The sequence below is a fragment of the Arachis ipaensis genome, chromosome B3 (genome assembly GCF_059453495.1).
Source record: "Arachis ipaensis isolate K30076 ecotype BB chromosome B3, ASM5945349v1, whole genome shotgun sequence".
Lineage (NCBI taxonomy): Eukaryota > Viridiplantae > Streptophyta > Magnoliopsida > Fabales > Fabaceae > Arachis > Arachis ipaensis.
The window spans coordinates 3,675,808-3,701,729 of record NC_142438.1 but is presented as its reverse complement, the minus strand read 5'-3'; the positions used below and the strand labels follow the sequence as shown (position 1 = coordinate 3,701,729).

The 25,922-nt window shown below is 31.0% G+C and overlaps 1 protein-coding gene and 2 non-coding genes across 4 annotated transcripts; 1 reads left to right on the top strand and 2 right to left on the bottom strand.

Moving 5' to 3' along the window:
• Positions 1 to 15,096: 15,096 nt before the first annotated feature.
• On the top strand, positions 15,097 to 24,476 carry SIZ1 (DNA-binding protein with MIZ/SP-RING zinc finger, PHD-finger and SAP domain-containing protein). 2 transcript variants are annotated; one of them, XM_088508922.1, is made up of 18 exons: positions 15,125 to 15,338; positions 15,530 to 15,636; positions 16,416 to 16,496; positions 16,891 to 16,933; positions 17,475 to 17,547; positions 17,679 to 17,841; positions 17,971 to 18,101; positions 18,538 to 18,606; positions 19,158 to 19,245; positions 19,338 to 19,413; positions 19,599 to 19,672; positions 19,824 to 19,931; positions 21,334 to 21,495; positions 21,580 to 21,684; positions 21,775 to 21,855; positions 21,937 to 23,164; positions 23,665 to 23,719; positions 23,814 to 24,476. In XM_088508922.1, the coding sequence occupies exons 2-17, from the start codon at positions 15,613 to 15,615 to the stop codon at positions 23,703 to 23,705; spliced, it is 2,547 nt and encodes an 848-aa protein (XP_088365048.1). In that variant the 5' UTR covers positions 15,125 to 15,338; positions 15,530 to 15,612; the 3' UTR covers positions 23,706 to 23,719; positions 23,814 to 24,476. The 2 variants fall into 2 exon arrangements, with proteins under 2 accessions (XP_016187389.1, XP_088365048.1); XM_016331903.3 differs by lacking the exon at positions 23,665 to 23,719 and having other exon boundaries at positions 15,097 to 15,338.
• A 1,090-nt stretch (positions 24,477 to 25,566) lies between these two features.
• Positions 25,567 to 25,639, bottom strand: TRNAK-CUU (transfer RNA lysine (anticodon CUU)). The gene has a single exon. It is a non-coding gene; the product is annotated as a tRNA-Lys (tRNA).
• Positions 25,640 to 25,729: 90 nt separating this feature from the next.
• Positions 25,730 to 25,802, bottom strand: TRNAK-CUU (transfer RNA lysine (anticodon CUU)). The gene has a single exon. It is a non-coding gene; the product is annotated as a tRNA-Lys (tRNA).
• Positions 25,803 to 25,922: the final 120 nt, after the last annotated feature.

The following is a 25,922-nucleotide window of genomic DNA, read 5'->3' as shown; positions in this document are numbered from 1 at the left end:
AGTCCATTCATAATTCAATTAAAAAATTCATAAAATCATATCTTTAGAACTTGTTATATATTTACAATCATCATATATTTTTGCAAAAATAAAATGAGAGAAGTAGGATATAAAATTAAACACTGGTTTAAGATTACCAATTTACCAAAACAGAATCAAATTCAGAAAGAAAGTCAACTTGATGCGTGACAAGCAAAACTGTCTTTCCTGCAAGTCTTTACATGATGTATTCCTGCAAAGTTTCAAATAAACCCTTTTATTAGTAAAGAGAAAGTAAACAACACTAGAGAAATTAAATGTAGTATGTAAAGAAAGGAATTTGTCATTACATTAAAAAGATTTGTGGCAATATGTGCATCAACTGCACTGAATGGATCATCTAAGAGGTATATATTAACATTCTGGTAAAGAGCACGACCGAGCTGAATCCGTTGCTTCTGGCCTCCACTCAGGTTAACCCCTTTCTCCCCTATCTCATAATCTCAAGGAATAACCGAATAAGTAACTGAAATAGGTATATCATAAAAAAAAAAGAATTTAATCAGATCAGCACATCAAATCAAAGCGGAACACAATCAATTCTATAATTTACTCACAATTTAGTCATGTGTGTTACTCCCTAAAGAACACCTGATGTTCCACCCAATACTGGAAACAATGCAAAGAGCAAACTAACAGCACAATCCTAACAGGAACTAATGATTTTGAATATTGCATTAGAAATTGTGTGAGGAAAATCCTCAATAAAGAATATTAGCTCATAGCATTAGTCTGCACTCTATTTTTAAGAATTGGTAGAAGCACTGTTCCAATCAAATATATGCATCTGAAATATAAATATAATAGTACAAACCTGCAGAATCAGTGTTCCACTTGTAACCTAACCATGAAGGGCATTGACAATATTCCTTTCCATAAAGAATTTCAAGACCTATGTGTCAAACAAGAAATAAAAGCATTAAGTAGCAGTAATTTAACGCAGAAATAAAATATCTGAAGAGAAGTCTTGGTGTTACTTTAGGAAGAATAATACCATAAAAATTAAAGTGATAAATAAAGCTTAAATTCTTTAGAATTTATTCAATAAGTAACTTCACTAAACTTTCAAATTGAATATGCAGAAAAGGATTTCAATAAGTAATCACACAAGAATGAGAAGTAATGACCAGAAAGAATATGCAGGAAAGAATTTCAAATTGAACAACTATATTTAAACTTGTACTTCATTATAGATTCAGCAAACCAAACTTGCCTTGCCTCATTGGCTGCTCTTTCCTCAACCAACATACAAAATGATAAATCCTCATAGGATATCATAGCTGATACTTTAACATGAAAATTCCGGCATCAGTACAATAGCATGTGACAGCTCGAATTTAAATTCGTACCAAACAATACTTCAACAAATACAGATCAATGGTGTGAAATTGACTGAATTCAAGAGATTTAGTATAGTTGTTCGGGGTGTGGGGTTCCACTTCTCATCATTGCACAGAATTTCTCACAGTTTATTCTTCCATCCTGTTAGTTTAAAAATCTCAGTAATGATAACAATATTTTCATAAGGAAGTTCCCCAGATTTAAGTTTAGAACCAACATACATTATCTGTATCCACCTCAAAAATTATTTTCTTTATAGTAGCTTCATCACCCATACCATGCTGAGTCATAGCAGTATCAACAAGAAGGCTTTGACGTAAGGAATGCAGGATGCAGAGGCTTTTTTCACTTCATCAAACATATATTCAATTTGAATAAGGTTTCAAACCCTAGAAATTAAAACAGAGCCAAGCAATAAAAACTACACAATTTAAAGCCACACCTAATTAGAAGAAGGAAAGACCCCTAACACTCAATCATCTAAGATTATATTTAACTCACTAAATACAGAAAATCAAAGGCAATACAAGGTTTCCATCAAATATAAACAAAAATCTTAATTCATCCATGCCAAAACAGATTTACAAATGTATAATAAATCTCAAACCTAATCCAACCAATCAAACCTCTGTCTCCCAAATGTTGCAGCCTTAGGTTTAACTTTTCTTCTAACTTCACTCCTCAAATCAGAATCACCTCCTACTTCTATCTATAACCGTTAAATAAAGGAGAAAAAGAAAAGCTCAATTTTGTATTCTAATAATCCTAATTCATCCTATCAAATGAATATTTCAGAATAACAATGACAATTGAATTTCAGCAATGTACATTGAACAAAAAAGAATTGGAAAAAAGCACCAGGTTGCGATAGAACACAAATTGGGAGCACAAGAATTAGAATTGAGAAGGAGATTAAGGAACTCGTACCTGATGATTAGAGCGCGATTCAGATTTCAATCAAAATCAGCACTAGCTTGTCCGAGAAAAGGATTCAGATCGCGATTAACATTGAGATGAAAACTTGGAAGAGATTCGAGGGATGAAAAAGATGGAATGATGGAGATGTGACGATGTGTGGTTCTCAGAGGGAATGAAGCACTGGAAGAATAGTTTGTGTGAAGAAGAACGGTGTGTGGTTCTCAGAGGGAATGAAGCACTGAAAGTGTAGTTTGTGTGAAGTAAAGTGGCGGTGAGGCACCCAGAGTGAAAATAATTTTGGTTTAGCCGTTTAAATTTTCTCGTTATTTTTAAAATTTTAGCTTTTTTTTAGTGATCATAGTTTAAATTGCCATTATAATTTATGGTATTAATGGTAAATATACAATTACCACTAAAAGATAGTTTAAAAAAAAATTATGACAATAATATTATGGCCGCTAAAAAATTTTTTTGCTAAACATCTTTTTTCTTGTAGTGATTGTTATAGAGTATGTAATGTATTGTTTCTTTTAATATTAGATTGGATATATCATATTAAAATTAAATTAAATGGGCTTAACTTAACTCAAAAACTAACTCATAAAATAAAGGATATCACATATTTATAAATTATATAGATTTTTTTTAGTAAATAATTATAAAGGATTTTATTTTTGAAAAATGTAAGAATTTTAATGGACCAATCACAACTACGTTAGTGTAAACCTTCTCTTGACCCAATGCATGCTACACCAAAAACAATAATATTTATGCACCAAAAAGCTCAACTTTTTTTAGAGCGATAGTTTTATGATATAATAATAGGAAAAGTATATGGAACTAATTTCAAATTAGTTAAGAATGGAACAACTTAATTAATTATAAATATAATAATTAATTTTATTTATTTATGATTTAAAATATTAGCTATTAAATATTTTACCACATTTAAATTAGGAGGAGATACGTTCAGTATTATTGCAATGTGAATCACGGAAATTGATTCAATTAGCTTCTGTCTCTTCACCTTCCTTTCCTTTCCAAATATCTAAAACATGATAAATTAGAAAATAGATTCAGAACCATCTAATTTACAAAGAAAAAAAACATCTTAATGTCTAGCATAAGTACCATTTACGTAGAAATTTTGAATTCACCTAAAGATATTTGGCTGATTTTTTGTTGGTACCCTCTTAGTTCCCTAGCATTGTTGATAATAATATCGAAACTTAAATGGCCAAAAATTTTAGATAAAATTATAAAACCAATAAAAAAAACAGAGATTTAGACCAAATAATTTAATAAATATATTAAATTATTTAATTAAATTATTTAATAATTTTTAACTATTTAGACACCTTCTGCTTATGATTACACCATAATCACTCTTTTAGTGATAATCTATTTGTACTATTGGTAACTAATAATGCCACTAATATGTTTACTAATTTTTTTTAAATGATAAATGTGATGAGGTTAATCGTAGATTTAAGTTTTATAATTAAAATTAAAATTCTTTACCTTTGAGCGAGTCTAAATAATAGAAATCACACTACTACTATTTCATATATAATACATATTTTTACAAAACACCAAACAACCTTAATTATTAATTATAGATTATTACACTAAACATCCCTTGCTTGCAATGAGAAACTTTTGGTTGTGTTGTTTATATTATTTGATTTACAAAGTAGGGAAGGGACACATACAAACCAAACAAATTAAAAATAATTAATCTCATATATAATTCTATAATAATCATATTACATAAAATAATGCTACTAAGGAAAAGTTTAAACTTGTATATAAAGTATTGGCATATCATATCTTTTTGAAGAAAGAAAAATGGCTATGAAGAGTGTAATAATAATGTTGCTTATTATTGGAGTAGTTATGTGTTTCGTTTTGGTTGAGTCTAATGAAATTATTCCTAAAGAGTCATCAACTCCATCTTATTATATAAAAATACAGCATCCTAGAGACGATAGCAGCATTCCAGCAATGAGAAGATGTATCGACAATTGCATAGAAAAACATTGGCCCCATCCAGAAACTAAGACCCGAGGTTGTATGCTACGGACCATGGAGTGCGCTCAAAATTGCGTCGACCATTTCATACGTACTTTAAAATAATTAAGGTAAGTATTTAAGTTGTTAAGCAGATCATGTTATATAAACATTTGCTAATAAATTCAGTTGTATGAATCATTTCTCGTGTTGTGTCTTGTGTCTGTATCATTATTGTAGTACAAGTGAATTGTTGTAATATGAAAAAAGAGTAATAAATGTTGTAAAATCAAATAGCTGTTATTGTTTATTACATAGTCTCTCTCCCTATATATATATATTGGTGGAGAAGTAGTTGACCGTAATTCACACTCGCTCTTATTTGTAATGGTATTGTTTATTATATATTTAGTTAGGAAAAGTAAAGGGTACCAATATATTATCTGCTAATTTATTGTCAATAATAATTAATTATTATATTTTAAATATATGTATAAAGAGACACATCCAGAAAATATATATATAAAGACACTTTCATTAGACACAACCATAAAAAAATATTTTTGTTAGATATATCCATAAAGATACTTCCGTTAAACACAATTATAAACAAGAGTTGGCAGAAGTTGGCAGAAACTCTGTTGACAACGTAGCAGAATTGATTTAATTATTGGATGTGTAATCATTTACACCAACAACTGTTATATAAATGACTAATTTCAGGTATTTGTATATAAATATAACTATATTTATATTCATAGAAAATTTATATAAATCTTATTACCAGTGTAATCAAACTATGGCTAACATTTATGATGAAATTTTATAAATAATAATATAATCGAAATAAATTTATATTCGTAATTAAAATAGCGTATAGAGATACAAAAATATAATGAACGCACTAAAGAGAAGTTATTATCAGGCTATTAATCGTTGCCACTAATTTGAGCTATTGTGGCCGTCGGTAATTTGTAAAATTTGCGCCTATTCATCGTTGCGACTAATACTATTCTGGACAAATAAATTTATCTTGCTCATCTCTAAATTAAAAAACGACTAGACCTCATTAATGATAAATAATTTAAATCTTATTTTTTATTTTAGAAATAATTTACTCATCACACTTTAGCCATATTTAATTAAATTAATTAAATTTTCTTTCTTACATCATAAATAAGTTACTAGCAGCAATATAGAACGGGAGTAAAAATTGACGAATTTTATTAATGGATTTATTGCGGTCTGACCGTTTGTAAATTTGATTATTAATGTCGTTAAAGCCTTTAGTAATACTTAACATTATTATAGTGGCAACGAGTAACGAGTTAAGGTAATAATGCTAGGCACTTGGGAGACAAAAAGAAAAAAACATAGAAGTTATTTTATTTAGTATTTATTAATTATGATTAATATTAATTAATATTAAATAAAATAAATTTTAATTATTTTTTTTTAAATATTTCCAATGAACTAATTGGTAGTTATTTTTTGTATTTATAAAATATTTAATTACAGTACAACAAAAATTTTAATTATTTTAGTGATTAATTATTAAAAAATATATAAAAATATATAAATAATATGTTTGGACTAATTTAATAAATAATTTTTAGTAATTATAGAGTATCTTTATGGCAATAATTACTCTAAAATTTTAAAACAATTTAATTCTAAATTTCTATGAAACAATAATAACTAGTCACTAACAAATGAAATAATATGTATATATATGAGTTTAATTTTGATACAACACTGGCAATATAAAAGGTTTTACATAGTCGTAAAATCACATTCGTTATTTTTTATGACTATATACGCATTCAATGTAAAAGATAGTTATTTTTGTTGATGTGACAATACGTAATTAAATGTATGTGTAAAACTATTTTATAATGATAGTGTATCAAAATTATATAGATATATAATTTTTGAAATAATTCTCAGGTGATATTTTTCCTAATACAATCATCTAATAAAATTAACAATTAGAGATAGGTAATTCAAAAATATTATCTGTACTAAAATTAATCAGCATATATTTTTGTAAATAGTAAATATATATGGTGTTTAATTCAATTATTTTTCAATATATATTTTTATTTGTGTATACTTTATATTTTAACATATATTATATACAGATGACTGATTTTTTTGATAAATTTTTAGTGCATATCCCATATAAATTCCATCCTTTAATAATATATTAAACCAATTTGGGTTGGTCGAGTGGTCATCAACTCGCTTGTTCGCTTAAACAAGTTGATACGAAAATAAAAGATAAATAAGAAGATAGGGATTGAAATTGAAAGGGATAGGTTGAAGTTGAATACAAATAGAATCACTTCACTTTTTACCTAATTTCTTGGTGCAACAAGAAAGGGACTCCTCAACCTAACTTGTTCACACCACAGTTTGGGACTTGAATCGAAGGAATTTTTCAACCTTATACCCAATTTCTCGATGTAACAAGAGAAGAACTTACTCAATTTCACTTGTCCATATCATGGTTTCATCATGAAATCAAAAAGTGTTGTGCACTCATCTAATCTCTCTATATGAGGACTACCTTATTTTATGAGGTATTTATAACTTCTTATTAGGTCAAAATAGAGAAAATCATAAGTCTAATAACATAAAGCCCACTATAATAACTAAATAAACAAAATCAAAATGCGTCAAATTAGATTGAGCATTCTAAAAATATAAATTAATAACTTCTAAATAAAATTTGAACTCTTCATATCACAAACATTTAAAGCACGTATTATTCTCCCCCTCTTAAAAAAAAATTGTGCTTGAATCTTGTAATTGAAAAAGATAGTATTTAAAAAAAAAACAAATATAAGGAAAACTCTCCCTCTCCCCTTTTTCTCTTTCTAATATCTCTAATATGTGAATGTTGATACCAAATGATACAGAAATAAAAGATAAATAAGAAGATAAAGATTGAAATTGAATAAAAAAGATACATTGAAATTGAAAGGGATATAAGTTAAAATTGAATACAAAGAAAATCACTATACTTTTTATCCAATTTTTTGATGCAACAAGAAAGAGGCTTCTCAACCTAACTTGTTTACACCATAGTTTGGGAATTGAATGGAAGAGACTCCTCAACCTTCTACTCAATTTCCTGATGTAACAAGAGGGGCTTATTCAACCTCACCTGTCCAGATCATGGTTTCATTACGAAACAAAAAATGATGTGCACTCATCTAATTTCACTATACACCGACTACCCTAATTTATCAGGTATTTATAACTTCTTATTAGGTCAAAATAGAGAAATCTTAAGTCCACTAACATAAAGCCCACTATAATAACTAAATAAACAAAATTAAAATACATCAAATTGAATTAAAATATTCTAAAAATATAAACTAATATATTCTAAATAACACTTAATTTTTCGTATCACAAACATTTGAAGTACATATTACTCTTGGTACGATAATACTCAATTATTATTAGAGATCGACTAATTTGATTTGAAACTCAATTATAATTAAATAATTGGTAAAGTATATTTTTGTCCCTAACATCTGTAATTTTCTTTAAAAATATCTCTAACATTTAATTGTATTCAATTTTATTCCTAACGTTTTCGATTTGTATCAGAATTATCCTTGAACGTTAACTCTATCTAAAATGTTAGAGACAAAATTAAAAATATTCCGGGATAATTGTTAAGGACAAAATTGAATCAATAAAAAATGTTAAAGACAAAATTGAATAAAATTAAACGTTAAAAGACAAAAAACATACTTTATCATTAATTTTTTTTTGTCCTTTTCAGCAAGTCAGACATATTGAAATCACAATATTTCATATATATAATGTATTGTACATATTGTTACAAAACACCAAATATATAACACTATTGTAATAATATAATCTTTTAGATAGAATTCATTAAACTCAAGGGGCAAACAACCTTAATCAAAATTATAGAATACACTAAACAACACTTGCTTACAATGAGATTTGTTTTTAATAATATGCGTTTTACAACTTTAATATAGGGAAGGGACGACACAAATCTCAAATAAAGAATTTCCTAATTCTATAATAATCAAAGTTTAAACTTGTGTAAAAACTTGGCATATCATATCGTATTATAAGAAAAAAAGAAGAAGAAAGATATGACTACGAAGAGTGTAATACATGCACAAATAAAGTTGCTTACTATTATTGGAGTGGTTATTTATTTTGTTAGTGCTGAGTTTCATGAAATTACTCCTCCTAATAAAAAGTATTGGGATGAGCATAATGCATGTAACTACTGCAAAAAAGAAAATTTTGATGATCCAAAAGAGTTATTGGGATGCATTCAGGTTTGCAATATTATTCCTAAACAACTTGGGACTCCATCTTATTATATTGCAGGTAAGTTGAGAGAGTGTATACAAAATTGCATAGTGAAATATTGGAGTCAAACACCACGAGAGCTCATGAAATGCATTACAAACTGCTTTGAAACACTCAGCTAAGCTACTTCTTTAATAATATGGTAAGCATTCCTATTTGTATTTTTTATCTTTATTTTTAATCTTTTTTTTGTTTTTATTTTTAATATTTTTTTTGTCCTAGAAACAGAAAATATTAAAACTGAAAACACAATCTAAATGCATCCTTCTTAAATTATGGTAAAAAAATTGATTGAATTGTGTTTAAAAAGCATATATATATAAGGTATTTATTTATGTGAGAAGCACAACCATAAGGAAAATTTTAAATTTTATCTTAATTTCGTTTGTAATATTTAAAATATTTTATTTTTGTCTCATACATTTTATTTTATCATTTTTTGTTTTTTAGTTAAAATTAATTTCTTTCAAAAATATTATTTTTCTTCTTCTTCTTCTTCTATTATTATTATTATTATTATTATTATTATTATTATTATTATTATTATTATTATTATTATTATTATTATTATTATTATTATTATTCTGTTACTTTTACTATCAAATTACCACAACTACATTATTAACACTATTTAGAAGAAGATAACAGTAGAAAAAATATTTTTGAAAGAAAAATTTAATTTTAGCAAAATAAATAAAATAAAATGAAATGAAACATTTGGGAAAAAATATTTTAAAAAATAGGAATGAAATTAGAATTTAGTTCGAATATTACGGTTAAAACAAGATTTCATCCTTTAAAGAAATCATGGAACTTAAAATAGCTGTAAATAATATATAAAATAAAATACTTCAAATTTTTCTTTTTTTTTTAGCTTTGAATTTATTTCACTATACTAGCTTGGTTTCTATATATGCCTTATACAATTCGAGTTTAAAGCATTAGGAGCCACACAGATAAAGACGCTGAAAACGTCTTTTTATAAAGATGTTTTTTAATAATTAAAATTTAACACATATAATCGATCAAATCGTGTTAGTTTTGTTAAAATTAGGCTAGACAAATTAATTTGATCGAAAAATGGTGAATCAAATCTTGAACTAGTCTAAATTAATATTATTTTTTATAGAAAATGACTATAATACCTTATTATAAAAAATGACTAAAATACTTCTATTATATATATTAATTTTAAGAATCCTAAATTTTAGTCCTTTATTTTTCTATCGTAGGGTTAGGATTTAGAATTTATATATATATATATATATATAATAAGAGTATTTTAATCATTTTCTATAAAAAAGGTATTGTAGTCATTTTTTATAAAAAAATAATTTTAATTTAGACCAATTCAATATTTGATTCACCATTTTTTCAGTTAAATCAATTTGTCTAATCTAATTTTGACAAAAATAATATAATTTAATCGATTATATATGTTCAATTTTAATTATTAAAAAATATCTTTAAAAAAATATTTTAGGCGTCTTTATCTTATCTTAGTGACTTTCTAAAGCATTTGCATTATTAATATCATTATTGTTGTGCACTAAGACCTAATATCTATTTGTTGCATGCAGGGAGAGTTGAGATTTAATAAATACTCCAATAAATGAAAGAAATATATATTTGAGCACCTTGATCTTCTTTCTTTCTCTTTCTCTCTCTCCTTTTTTTTTTCCCCTTTTGTGCGCAATGCATTTGTCAAATTAGTAAGATGTGACATGTGCTATTATTATTTTTTAATTAATGTTTTCTTTTATAACAAAAAACAATTAGCAATAGACAATTTCGTTTCTAATTTGACCGAAATTTCACGTAAATCTCATGGTTTAATAATCCATATCAATATCGCAAAATAATCATTTTCCCTAAGCAGATATTAATTTGATCATTCAACAAACACAAATTAATTTTAAATAATGTGCACTTAAACTATAGTCTACAAAGTTATAAGTCAACAAAAAAAAAAAAATAGTCTATAAAGTTATCATCACATAGTTATTTATTTATTTTAAAATAGGGGAAATTATTATCACATATATCTTATCGAATCATGCGTAATAATGTAGCATGCTAATTGCAACCAGAATATTTAGCTATCATTTAAGTATATAATCTTTATATAGTTTATAATTATAATGTGTGTTTTTTTCCCTTAAATTGACTTGAATTAGACACGTTTAATTAATTTTAAGCTATAAATTTTATTTTATATATAATACAATTATTCAATTTATTTCATTATGTTAGTATTGATATTGATGTTGTGATAATAGTGACGATGATGAAATAAAATTAAGAAGAGGGAACAAAGGAGGACAATCTTAAAAAATTTTGAATATACCAGACACGATTTTAAACAATAAATTTTTTCAAAGATCATTTTAATTTGCAGCTCAAATATCAAGAGTTTAATTTTGATGCATTAACATATAAATCGTTTTATACAGTCGTGCAATCATATCCTTTTTTTGGATGATAATTCACGCGATCAATGTGAAATGTAGTTATTTTTATTAATATGACATTACGTAATTAGATGCACGTGTAAAACTATTCTACATCGAAAGTGTATCAAAATAAAAAAAAAAAAAAGGTTATAGCTGGAATAATTTAAAGTGAGAATTGTGTACAATTTCTTATTTTAATAACCCATTTGTTTCTTTGAAAATGGACTAAATGTATTTGGTTTGCAGGTTGGGGATTGAGGGGCATGACAAAGAGAGAGAGCTATGAGATTTGAGAGCGAACATAATTAAGAATTTAAGATGAGAAGCTCATCAGAGGAATAAACTTGGGCTAAGAATGTTAATTTGAAAGATCACATTGGATTTAATTAAAATTTCAAGATTAAATTTAGCTAGGAGTGAAGTTTAATAATAACTAATTTGAGTCTTTATTTAGATAGAATTAATTAATTTTAATAGGCTTCCACACAACAAAAAAAATTATAAATAGTGGTTATTCAATTAAATTTATTAAACGATGAATTAAAACAAATCAACTTTCATGTATTGTTAATATGCTATAAAATAGTTTTATAGCTGGTTTAGATTGATTAAGTGGCTAATTTACTTGTCCGTTTAGATAAGTATTGAAAATTTGAATTTCGTGATGTAGGGGTGCTCATGGATCGGTCTGGCCCAAAAATCGGCCCGAATCCAATTATTTTGAGGCTAATTTGGCATGGCTTCATTGTGACTCAGTAAGATATGAAGTTTTAATAAATGGTCCGACTAATTTATTAAATCGGGTTCGGGTAAAGGCTCGGTTCACTCGGACTCGTCCCGTTGAGCCTGCATAGAAAAAAAATATACATTTTGTATTCATAAGACTTTAAATATGCATTTTGGTATGTAGTTGACTAAATTTTTTTTTTTACTAAAAGTAGGGAGACTCAAATCCGCGACCTTTTAAGTGAGTATGGGGAGACTATGTCATTTGAGTTATAAATTAGACTATGCCATTTTGTAATTGACTTAATTATTATTGATGGTAATGAGTGACTAAGAGAATGGGGGGTTGAATCTTAGCCCCTTTTTGCTGAATATTAATTTATGTTTTTTCAAAGAAACTTCAGGAGATATTTCTGTTTTTGTCTCATAACAAGTCAAGAGGCATTTTCTTTTTGTCTCGTAACGGGTTAGGAGATCTTTTTTATTTTTGTCTACAACGCAACAGAAACAGAATAGGAGTAAAAGAGAAAGAGAGAATCATACCCATATGTATCCTGATTCAGCTGCTAAGTGCAATGTAGCATACATGCAGTCTCCATCATAATAGTGACGAAATTTCACTATAATCATCAGATTGCAAATACCAATTCTTCCGTAGGATCTACCCAATCCTATCTGGGACAAATCCAGATTCTATCCCCAAATTTGAACTTGACTTGGACTCCTACCAAACTTTCAACCGCAAAGTGCTAACCCAACTTGTAAGAAAATCTTCACAGGATCATGAAACACAACATACAGATGTACAAAGAAACTCTGATACATCTATGGCTTTTTCTCTATATTGATCACTGCCTTTTTCCTCTCACTGGCTTTTTCTTACAAACCTCACTATGTTTGCCTTTTACCATGAGACCCAGACAGACGATACTAAGAAAAAGAAAACAAAATGAACATCTTTGAAGGAGAAGAACTCAGGAAGCTTGGGTAGCTATGAGAACTCTGTGCTTTACACTTTCTCTCCTTATCTCAACCCTTGGCCGTTCACCCATATTATGGAAGAGGAAGCTTCCAAGGTTAAAACCGGTTCAACTAAGCAACTTTTTCTCCAACCCAGAGTAGCAACGGTTCGGACAGAGAGAAGAGAGAGGAAAATACCGAAACAAATCCAACATGCATGTACCTCTCTCAACCCTTCTCATCAGGTTCCTTCACTCTGAGCCCTTGATCTTGACTTTGATTCCAAGAAAGAACTCTGACCCTTGATGAACCTCTGATCCTTGATAGCTCCATGCTTTCCATTCTTGCTTCTTCCTATCTTGTAGCTCTAGAAGCTATCTTCTTTCTTTGATGAACAAAAATGGAAATGCACTTTTGCAACTGAGACCTTCTTCTCTGACAGAGACGGATATTTTCTTTTCTTGGTATGGAAGATCTTGAGGCTCTTCTTGAAATATTGCCTTCAGTGGTAAAAATATAGCCATGCCTTGCTTCGGATCTTCCTTCTTCATAGGCTTTCTTCATCCTAGCCTTTTCTTCTTCCATAGTTTCACTGTTACTCTGTCTGAAAACTTGTTTTTCTTTTCTTCTTCTGATTGAAGTGACTGAATAGCAAAGAAGAGAGAGGAGAGAAAAGATACACAACATTCAATGCACAATTAAATGAAATTGAATTGTGAGTTTTGGTTATCAATGTGTGCATTCAATTTAATTGAAATTTAAATTCCACTATCAAAAGAAAGTGGATAACCGTGGCTTGCTTGGAGTCCTTCTCTCTCCTTCCAATTCAGACCAAGGTTTTGTTGGTCTAAGAAGAAAATTGTTTTGAGTTGTGCCCATGTTTCTTGGCCTAATTAGCTTTGTTATCCCTTTAAACAATTCAGCCACATAGTATGAAGTAATTTAGCACAAGGCTTAATTAATCTTTAAATAACAAGTTGGACTTAAAATGTCTTTGCCCCAATAATTAAAATCTGTACACTAACAAACATATTAACCAAACAATTGGAAGCAAATATTGAAATAACAATTTTTTAATTAATATTTTTAATAATTTTTGATCATCATAATAATTCAAAATTTTCAAACTTAATAATTATTATCAGACTTTAAATTATTATTAGACTCTAATTATTATGTGAATGTTGCAATGTTATAACATAATTGTTTTAAAAAATTTAGAGGTTCAAAAGATGTAAGATCCAAACTTTGGTGATGTCGTGATGAACTATAAAAGGTATATTTTTTTTAAATTAATTTCAATCTTACTGTTTTGTTTTTAATCAAACTTATTGAATTAGAAATAGCAGTGGTAATATGGCCCAGCACATTTTGTGATTTATAGCCATTAATTAATCATCATTAGTATTTTTAATGGTGTAAAATTACATCTAATAGTATGATATTACACACTCTTTTCTTGATGGTTAAGTGCTGGCTAGGTTTTAATGAAAGTGCTTACCTGAGATTTCTCTTAGAAATAGATCAAACAATTATAAAATTAGAATTTATAAACACCCTCAAGTTTTAATATGTATATCAACTTTTCGATAACAAGTAAGTTTTTTTCTTCTTTATAAATAAATGTTATTATAATTTTTGGCATAAAGTTTATCAAGATCCGAATTTCACCCGGTATAAACCCGATTTTAGTATGATAAGAAAATAGTGTGATTTCACTTAGTCTAGTATTGGATAAGGTTTCAAAAAATAGATCCAGTTAGGATCGGGTCTTGGTCAAGGCGAATCTGACCCCATGTGCACCCCTACAGTATTGTATATACAATAACTCATTGACAAACTTTAAATAAAAATTCAATCCATGATAGATTAGTCCTTAATCAATAGAGTAAGCAATGAAAAAAAAAGTATAAAAGAGTTTTATAAAAACAACTAGTCATGTATTATCAAATTTGAAAATTTGTACGTAGTTGTTTTCATTTTTTATATAAAATTGATAGTTAAGAACCATTAAATGACAATTTAATTAAATATGTCAAATTATTTAACGATTTTTAACTATTAATTTTATATAAAAACAATTGCATGCAAGTCTTCACCATCATCCTATTAGCAAATAACTAATTTTCATAAGAAATAATTTAAACTTAAAAATCTAATTAAATATCATAAAATTAAATATTCATGTAAAATTCTTTTATATAGGAGATTTCTTAAAAATAAAATTCATATTTAGTCCAAATTATATTGATATTATTGGATGGTGAATGCTATAGGAGATTTGAATGATTCAATTAGCATTCACCATAATCTTTGCACGAGAGCGCAGCGAAACGCAACCCGGACCTGTTGGCCGCACAAAACCGGATTGAATAATCGGCGATAGGTCCGAAACTTTTCGTTTTGGCATTGTTAAGTGCAGATTCATTTTTCTGGTTTTGGTCTCTTTTTCGCTTCTATTCTCTTCGGTCAAAAACACACAAACACGCAATCAAACCAGCCACCATCCCCAAAGTCGGTGTAAGCATACATACTCCTATCTTACACCCTAACCCTAATTCTTAATCATTTCTATTTCTATGATTTGGCCTCCAATTTTTTCTTTTTGTGCGGTTAATTATCATTTTTTTTTTATTTTTTACTTAGAATTTTTAGTACGGTTCGTGATTTGATTGATTGCTGATTCTTAATTTTTGGGTTGATTTGATTAGACTGGTTGGGTCAGCATGCGTTAGATTCTGTACCTTTGCTGTTCGATTGATTGATCCTGTGCTGAATTATCGGGTTTGTGGAGATGGATTTGGCATCCAGTTGCAAGGTAAGTGATTAAAGGCTTCACCTTAACAATCTAGTTGTGGGGTTTTAAGGTTTTAGGATTTTTTTTAAATTTTCTTCTGTAATTTGTGATCCTGATTTAGTGATGGTATTATAGTTCCTCAACATAATTTCTAGAGGGTTCCTAGTAAATTGGAATGGTTCATTTAATTTTGCATGACTTGAGGGAACTGGTTACCGTTTTGTGTGGTTTAATTTGGTTTTTGGTAATGGCTAGTTCAATGGATTCTCTGGATACTACTTTTTGGGTGCAAATTGTATGCTTGCTTGGCGTATTTTGTAAGAGTATTAATGCAGAGTAAATCTTTGATTTTTCTTGGTGATTGGCTATCTGAGGACTAGAGGAAATAGGGACCTGTATTAGGAATTTGATTTTTTGAATTTTGATTTACATTGATACCGAAAGACAATTTTTCAGGAAGCTGCCTCGTGTGCCTCGAACTCTTGGTCATTGGTTGGGTTTTAGTTTTTATCTACTTTCGTTTATTTATAGGGAATTATCATGGTTAACCAAGGTTTTATCGTTTTTTCCCTTTTATGTTTTCCATTTTTCCATTAACCGTTTTTTTCCTTTTTCTTTTTTTTTTTCCCCAATGACAATGTAAACTAGTAATTTAATAGCGGATACATCATGGACAATTTGATGGTTTGAATACTTCTTGCTGTGGCATTTTTCTTTTTGTTTTGGGTTGTATGCACTGTGATATATTAATCATTGTGATTTGTCATTCGACTTTACTGATTTAATGGCATCTCTTGTAGGAAAAATTGGCATATTTTCGAATAAAAGAGCTCAAAGATGTCCTCACACAGTTGGGCCTTTCAAAGCAGGGAAAAAAGCAGGTGAGATAACAAAACTTGATATGGATTTTCCTCCAAAATCCCAATTTATAGTGTTTATGTTCTGATTCGTGGCTCTTGTGGAATGTGGGTGATGCGAAACACATCAGAACCACCATTTCTTTCATTGATTTATCAATCTAATCTTTTGTATTTTGCCATTTTCACCTATGTTAATTGAATTTGGATTACTGCATTCACATCTTACGTGCATAAAGAGCATACTTGTCTCACTATTAATGAGTCTGCTACTCTTAAAATTGATGAATACAGGCAATAATGTTTTTGTTTTTGTGACTGTTGTAACTTTGGTTTGAATCCCATGCATTATTGCCTTTTGATGTCTTGGAGTCTTAGGATGATACAATGAATGATGTTTGTTCTTCATCTTTTGTAGGATCTTGTTGATCGGATACTATCTATGCTCTCAGATGATCAAGGTAAAAACTATATGCACAAACGAAAAGTAGGTCAATCTTAGGATCTAACACTGCCTTATGTTTCTTTATTTATTTTTATAATAATTTTAGATAAAATCCATATACGGCAATAAGTATAACAGAGTCAGGAATTAAATTTTTAATTCCTTCAAAATTTCTACATGTTTTTCCAATATCTAGCTGAACCTGTCAATTTTAGTTTGTGTTGTTGAATTTTATTCAAGTTTTGATGGGAGTCTCTTGATAAGGTCATGTAGTTTCATTTGTGGCAATAGTTAGCCCTTGTTGTTGGTTAGAAAATTCTGAGCTGTTTGTTCCCATCATGGCTTTATTTGTGCCTCAAATTTATGTTTAAAGCTGGTTTGGCATAGTTTAGGAATCTTGGCAATTTTTTCTCAGATGCAGTGTGGTGAATCACAAACATTTGACCTATTTGGCATTTGTGCACTATTTCATGATTTTAATATGCGGAGTTGGTTTTCTTGTGTTCCTCTCTCATTGTTCTGTTAAACTTAACCAACTTGTCACTTTTCCCCCCCAGTATCCAAAATGTTTGCCAAGAAGAATGCTATTGGAAAAGAACAGGTGGCAAAATTAGTGGACGACACATATAGGTAAGTCTTGGCAACAAGTTTGATGGTATTCTGTTCTACTAATATAAAATACTTAGATAGTCATATGCGGTGCATATATTTGTGTCTGGTTTATGTTGGTTCTTCGTTCACCTTTTTTTTTTTTGGCCCAGAAAAATGCAGATATCTGGTGCCACTGACCTTGCATCAAAGGGACAGGGAGCCTCAGATAGCAGTAATGTGAAAATTAAAGGTGAAAAAGATGATTCCTTTCAATCAGATACAAAGATTCGCTGTATCTGCGGAAGTACATTGGATACAGATCCATTGGTCAAGGTGTAATATTCGATATATTCTGTGCATTTGCAGATGTTCTTTTAAATTGCACGTACTTTCAATAGGACCTCTTGTTTCCTATATTCGACATTTCATTATGGAATTTCTTTTTTTCTCATCTTATTGCAGTGTGACGATCCACGATGCCATGTGTGGCAGCACATAAATTGTGTTATTGTTCCAGAAAAACCTATGGAAGGTGTCCTGCCAGTACCTGATAAATTTTATTGTGAACTCTGTAGACTCAGCCGTGCAGACCCGTATGTTTACATTTCCTTCATGTTTATATATATAATATGCAATGGACAAAATAAAGTTGAATTTTTTCATAATAATATGTTTATGTCTTCAAGGGATTCTGCTGGTTGACATTTGCCTATAATGTGATCTTGAATTTCCTGACGTTGATTTCACCGTTGTTATGATGAAGTGGTTTTAGTAGTAATCTTTTAGTTATCTCTATCCTACATGGATACTTATTGAGTTTGCCACTCAACTTGTTGCTTCAGAATTATATACTATCTTTCCCATCAAGGATTTGAATATTTTGTTCTTTTGTTTGCCTGGCATATTGAATGGTTCTTCCCTTACTTTATCTGCTGTATTCTCATAGTTGACCAAAATTTTCTACTCATTATTTAGCATTTCATTTTCTTGCTGTTACATATCTATTTATTTCTGTTTATTCTGTTACAGGTTTTGGGTTTCAATGGGACACCCCTTGTTTCCTGTGAAGTTGAGCATAACAAGTAATCCAACTGATGGGTGAGTACACTGGATATATTGAAATTCGATGTAGTTCGTGTGATTGAGATTTTTGTGTGTCTTGGCCAGGTGAATGCATTTTCTAATTATGTTGTGTGCCTTGGAATTTGGTAGAAGGTAGTATCACTGAGAATGTATAATGTACTAAATCTCCACAATGGTTGAAAGATGTAAAAAACAAGTGATAGATTCAGAGTTCTTGGGGTATTATATATTATATAAACAAGTATTTTACACTTTGCATTGATCATAATATTAATGCTAGCTATTATTTATATCTTGTTCAATAAAATTCATTAGCGGTTGAATTTGCTTTTGTTGATCAAGTAGGAAACTTATTTTGGCTTCTCTTTTCTGTTTCGCTCATACCAATGCTTTTAAATCTCCGTAAAATGGAGGTAGGCTAGGAAAATTGGTTTTCTTCTCAAGACACACACTGATACCCAATGACCATGTCCCATGCAATCAATTATCTGTTTCTATGGTTAAATTTAATTTTCAATGTGGCTTTTAGATGGATCCTTAATCATATACTCATATTTCTTTTTCAGATCCAACCCAATGCAGAGTGTGGATAGAACATTTCAATTGACAAGAGCAGACAAGGACTTGGTATCAAAACCAGAATTTGATATTCAGGTTGGTTTTAATAGTGGTATTTAAGTGCTGGTAGATTAATTGGTAGACTTTTTTTATATAGTTTGTTCAGTTATTAATGACATCATATTTAGGCTTGGTGTATGCTTCTGAACGACAAGGTTTCATTCAGGATGCAGTGGCCACAGTATACAGACCTACAGGTCAATGGTATGTTTAATATAATTATATAAGTTGCTCTCATTTCCAGTTTGGATTTTTGTTTAGTTATATTGATCTATTTTTGAATTTCATATTTTGTTGAGCAAATTTAAGCTCATTAAAGTTAAACATCAAATGTGTGTGTAATGAGTGGTCTTCATTGTGGTTGTATTTTAAACTCTATCCTTGAACAGGTGTTCCTGTTCGTGCAATTAACAGACCTGGTTCACAATTACTTGGGGCTAATGGGCGTGATGATGGTCCAATTGTAAGTTTGTTGTCAATTATGTTGTACCAATTTTAGTTCTAACAAGGGCTGATTTTCTATGTAAATGCCATTTCTATTGGATATAGTTTTTATGCAATAAAAGATTTCTTCTGGTTTTATTAAATTTCTTACTGTAATTTTTCCTTGTCAGATCACGCCATATACAAAAGACGGAATTAATAAGATTACCTTAACAGGATGTGATGCTCGCATTTTTTGTGTGGGGGTCCGTATTGTTAAAAGGCGCAGCATGCAACAGGTAGATTGTATTCTAAGCTGATTAAAATGCTAATATAACTCTTTGAATGTGTACCTTCAATCCAGCTTTGTATTGGAATGGAGAGTTTGCTGTCTAATTACCTCTTTATAATATCTATCCAAAGCATTGTAGTCAAAATAATCTGAGCTGCAATTTGATTCATGTGACATAATGGAAGTCTCCCCCAATCAATCAATCAATATTGCTGTTTTATCAGAAGAATCATGTGTTGAATTGATGTAATTGTCTGAGAATCACAGAATTCCTATGGTTTGGTCATTTTGGAGCCAAACGATGACTATGTGGTGATGATGCAGTTCTAGTGGTGGATCTTGGAGGGTTGTGAACTAAACAGCCACTCTCCGCTGACAAGGCAAGGAAGTGATGACTGAGTGTGACCATATCTTCTTGGTGTAGAGTTTTGTAAATACGACAAATCTCTTGGATCAAGGGTGTACTGTCAATGCTGTCCAGACTGATAGATGCAGTAAATCAGCGGTGACTGTGGGAGGGTGGCAACCCCCGTGATTGTGAGCCTTTGGTGGTTGGACAGTGGACCAGTTGAAAGGGTGGTGGGTTGCGAGATGGGTCAGTTTTCTGGATGAGGTTGACAGCGGCAGAGAACAGTAGATGGGTTAGTGGGAAAATAGGGTTTTGGTTTCTATGCCTTCGGAGAGAGGGGATCAATTTTATAGCGTATATTATAAAAGGCAATAAGTCTAAGGAAATTAATGATTCCAAAGAATAAAATATTCAAAAAGTTAATTTCTATAATACGTTTTATGCCTTAGTAAATTGTAAAAAAAAATACTTTTAAAATTGATTATGAATCTTAACTTCCAATTCAGAATTCTGAGCACAGGTCTTAATATTCCTGATTCAACTATGACGGAGTGAAGTTCCTATGTTTGTTGTATTTTTGTTGATTTCTTAAAATTAGGAACATGAGAACTGTTTTCCTTTTTATTTTCTGTTGCGATTTTTTAATAGCTATTAGAACACAAATATTGGAACCGAAGTTCCATCTTGCCTAGGTACCAAGGAAGATGTTTGTTCAAATAAAATGGAACGTATGGTAGCAAACAGGCCTCATAAATCCTGATCATTTGAGGTTTGGTTCAGTTAGCTAAATCTAAGCTTTTGGTGTCTAGTCCACCAGACATCGAAACTTACTTTTTCTTGGAAAAGTTAGATAAATAGATTTGGTTTCTGGTTGTTAACCAAGTTTACTGACTTTAACTGGATTTTCTGTGTAATTGTTGTCTCACTTTAGGGCTTGTCACACTGTTGAACCTACAGGTCCAATACAGTTTTAAGTTGTGATTTGATTTTTGTAGCTGTTGCTCTGGTATGATTATTTTTTTCCCCATTATTGTGAAATAATTGAGTATCTGTTGTTCAGATCCTAAACATAATTCCAAAGGAACCTGAAGGTGAACAATTTGATGATGCTCTTGCACGAGTTCGTCGTTGTGTTGGAGGTGGAAATGAAGATGATAATGCTGACAGTGACAGTGATTTGGAAGTGGTTTCAGACACTTTTAGCATCAGCCTTCGTTGTCCGGTAAGGCTTTCATGTTTGGGATTTCTTACTCTATTTTGTTCAATAAGTTCAGGTACTAAATTTTTCTACATTTTGGTGAAATAGATGAGTGGTTCAAGGATGAAGATTGCAGGTAGATTCAAGCCTTGTATTCACATGGGATGTTTTGATCTTGAAGTTTTTGTGGAAATGAACCAAAGGTCAAGGAAGGTAATACTGTAATAAAGATGGTTGGTGTGCCTAATCCACCTCAAGTCATCTCCTCTTTCCTCTCTGATAAGCATTAAATTGTTTCTGCAGTGGCAGTGCCCAATATGTCTCAAAAACTATGCGTTGGAGAATATCATTATTGATCCCTATTTCAATCGCATCACTTCTCGGGTATTTTTCAAAATAATTCGTCTTTGTAAATTGTATATTTGATGGAGCAATAATTATAATTAAATTGTTTTGCTGTTACAGATGACAAACTGTGGTGAGGAGGTTACAGATATTGAGGTGAAGCCTGATGGTTCTTGGCGTGTTAAGACAAAGAGTGAAAGTGAGCGCCTGGAGTTGGGGAATCTTGCACAATGGCACTTCCCTGACGGGTCCCTCTGTGTTTCGGCTGATGGAGAAGGCAGAAGAGTGGAAGCTTTGAAGCTGGTCAAACAGGAGGGTGTTTCAGACAGTCCTACTGGCTTAAAGCTTGGCATTAGGAAGAATCGCGATGGACTTTGGGAAGTCAGCAAACCTGAGGACACAAACACCTCTTCTGGTAATAGATTGAAAGAGGTATTTGGAAATCATGAAGTGGTTATTCCAATGAGCAGTAGTGATGGTGATGATCCCAGTGTAAATCAGGGTGGGGGTGGTGGTGGTGGTGGTGGTGGTGGTGGTGGGCATATTGATTATTCTACCACCAACGGAATTGAGATGGATTCTCCATATCTCAATAATGTTAATTTAGCATATGATTATACTGCAAATAACACTTCTGCTCAGGTAGGTGGTGCAGAAGTTATTGTTCTTAGTGATTCTGAAGAAGATAATGATTTATTGGTATCTCCTGCAATTACCTATAAGAACAACGAAACTGAAGATGGTTACTCAGTGCCACCGCCTGGAATTGTTGATTCGTATAATGATGAGCACACTAATCTTGGTGGTAATTCATGCTTAGGACTTTTCCCTAATGATGATGATTTTGGTTTGTGGTCCTTACCACCTGGAACTCAGGCTGGCCCAGGATTCCAATTATTTAGTCCTGATGCAGATGTGTCAGATGCATTGGTGCATTTGCAGCATGGTCCTATTAATTGCTCATCTTCATTGAATGGTTATGCATTGGCTCCGGATGCTGGTTTGGGGTCTGGTAGTCTTATACCAGATTCCTCTGCTGGTCGATCGGATGCTGATTTAAATGTTGGATTGGTTGACAATCCATTGGCATTTGGGGGAGATGACCCCTCACTTCAAATTTTCCTCCCCACAAGACCTGCTGAACCATCAGTGCAACATGAATTGAGAGATCAGGCAAATATGTCTAATGGTGTCCTAAATGAGGATTGGATATCTCTTAGTCTTGGTGGTGGTGCCGCTGGTACAAATGGTGATACTTCCACTCAAAATGGGTTGAATTCTGGACTTCAAATCGCACCCAGAGATCTAGCTAGAGAAGGTGCCGCAAATACCAATATGGATGATGCTGGTTTGTGACTCCATATCCCTAATTATATTATTTCCTTAATTAGTAGTGGAAGTTACTCTTGTTGGAAACTATACCAAGTATATACGGTTAGCTGGGTCTTTAAGCATATTTTTTATGGAGAGAGAAAACTAAAATATACACTAATTGATAAAAGAATGAATACTTTTACTATGAAGTTCGTAAATTATGGTTATGAAATATATATTACTATCTTAGGAAAATAATAATTTGCCTGTCAGCATGTCTCTGTAAAATTGTAAAATGACTGCTAAGTAGTCATCCTTGTAACATATGCTTATATCTTTTTGCCAAAAGTACAATATCAACCATCTCTTCATTAAAATACGGTGCGAAAACACACTGCCTTACTGTCTTGAATACATAATCTGTTTAGTTATATTATTCTTCTATATCATATTCTTGCATTAGAAAAGCAACATATTGAGTTTAATCTTGTTTGACAAATGACCCAAATGCCCATTATTTCTTTGCTCATGTAGAAAATGTATCAATTGAAGATGTAAAGGATGCTAACTTCTAGGCAAAGTTTTAGAGGTTTTCATTCCCTTACGTAAATATACTCTGTCATGTATTAATGCAGTTTGACATTTCTTTTCATTTTCTTGACTGATTATTTCTTCTCATGCAGCATCTTTGCTTCTTGGTATGAATGATGCTAGATCCGACAAGTCAAGTAGACAAAGATCTGATAGCCCATTTTCATTTCCTCGCCAAAAGCGTTCTGTAAGGCCACGCTTGTATCTTTCTATCGACACAGATTCTGAATAATAGGTATCAGACCTTGTGTCTCAAGACATTTAGGCACTCTCCTTAATGCCAGATTTTGTATTTAGTAAGTGAAGGAAGTTGGGAGGCATTTTTGATCCTCATGAAACAGCGGTTGATGTCCAAGGCATCTCTATTCTGAGGCATCTCCATCGGAATAGAGCTGCAGATATGCCCTGCCAACATATTTACTTCTACCCTGTTGGCAAAGATGTTTGCTATAAAGATTCTTAATTCTTTATGCTTGATATTTAAGTTGTCCTTACCACACATGTTAATAGATCAGGCTCAAGCTGTTGTTCTCTTCAATTTTCAATGATGAAACACTGGGTGGTGGGGGGTTAGGGGGGGTATAGTTCTGGTTTAATGTACAGTTGATCATTCAGAGATGGTAGTTCAACTTTTTAATTTGGTGGGGAGTTCCCCATAGAAACATTATATCTGCATTTTTCTGTACCAAGAACAAATAACCTGTAAATTTTTAGCCTTGATTCAATAGTGAAATCAAATATTGTTTCTCAACCAATTTGGGCAATTTTTCCTTGTCATATTGTGTGTTTTTCGACCTCATTGCTTATGATCCATGCAGGTAGGCACCCATTTTAGGCACTAAGGTGCCCCCTTGGGTTATACATCCAAGTGACAATATTTCTCTTGTATTATGCATTGATCCACCAGCCTTCCTGGCGTGGCTGAAAAAGTGAGTCTCTTCATAAAAAGGGAAAACAATTCCAATATTTCATGGTGATACTTTGCCTGTTGAAGAAATGTGGCTACACAGCATCTATGTGTAGTGTGAACACCCCACAAGACCTGGGTGATGAGGGACACGGTCACAGAAGCTAACATGGTTTAGGCTTAAGCAGTTCCATAATAATCTTGTCAATAAATTGTAGTGCTGGTTGTTAGTTATCGAAATCATTTGTATCCTGATTTAAATTATATCAGTTTTTGGTAAAATTAGAAATCAGCTACAAACAGTCTGTGTATATAAATGCCGAGGGTTGAGCGATTATACTTAGACCTGCAATAACAGTTTAGTTAAGGCAACCCACGAAAAAAAAGTCAAGTAATAAATGCGTTTCAAGATGAACAACTGAGTAAATTATAATCTACCTATGAAAATTTAGAATAGCGTAATTTTATTTATGAACGATCAAAATTAATTTTATTTTTACAAGAGAAAAGCTACGAATGAAATTAACTTCTGGGTGTCTTTGTTATATGAAATTATTTTTCCTAGGTACAAAAGTTTTATTCATTTATAGATTGATTTGTCAACGCTTTGAACTTTCGCAAACAGTAGTAGTTTATTTTTAAAAGATGTTATGACTTGTGAAATCCGTTGATATAAATAATTGTCAGTTTTTATCACAAATAAATTGCTAAATACGTTATAATATGTTTCCTTGCACTTTCTATGCTGCCCATGCATGTCTTCTTGGCCATTATGGAGAAGAATCACATTGGTCTCCTAAATTAGTAGGAAACAAATTTCTCACGGATAATGAAGTATTTGAAGGTGAACAATGCAAGTGTTTTTTTACCCTAAAAATATGTCGCAGAAATAGTAAAAGTGCTACTAAACTTGAGGAAAAATACAAAAATAACATTTCCGCCCACCGTGGGGCTTGAACCCACGACCACAAGGTTAAGAGCCTTGCGCTCTACCAACTGAGCTAGACGGGCTTTTTGTGTAAAGGGTATATTTAAAATAAGAGAAAAGAAAATAGTAAAAGGGTTACTAAACTTGAGGAAAAATACAAAAAATAATATTTTCGCCCACCGTGGGGCTCGAACCCACGACCACAAGGTTAAGAGCCTTGCGCTCTACCAACTGAGCTAGACGGGCTTGTTGTGTAAAGAATATATTTAATTATTTTTATATGCGTAAATAATATTGAGTTTAGCTAAGCCAAAATAAATTGTTTAGATCAAATATAATTTTACACCAGCAAGGTCTAAACGTGTA

Bases quoted from the DNA above. Each gene is read 5' to 3' on its own strand.
- SIZ1 (XM_016331903.3), top strand. From the start codon at position 15,613: ATGGATTTGGCATCCAGTTGCAAG. The intron at 16,934-17,474 runs GTAAAAACTATA...TTTCCCCCCCAG, and splicing joins TATGCTCTCAGATGATCAAG to TATCCAAAATGTTTGCCAAG. The intron at 17,548-17,678 runs GTAAGTCTTGGC...TTTTTGGCCCAG, and splicing joins TTAGTGGACGACACATATAG to AAAAATGCAGATATCTGGTG.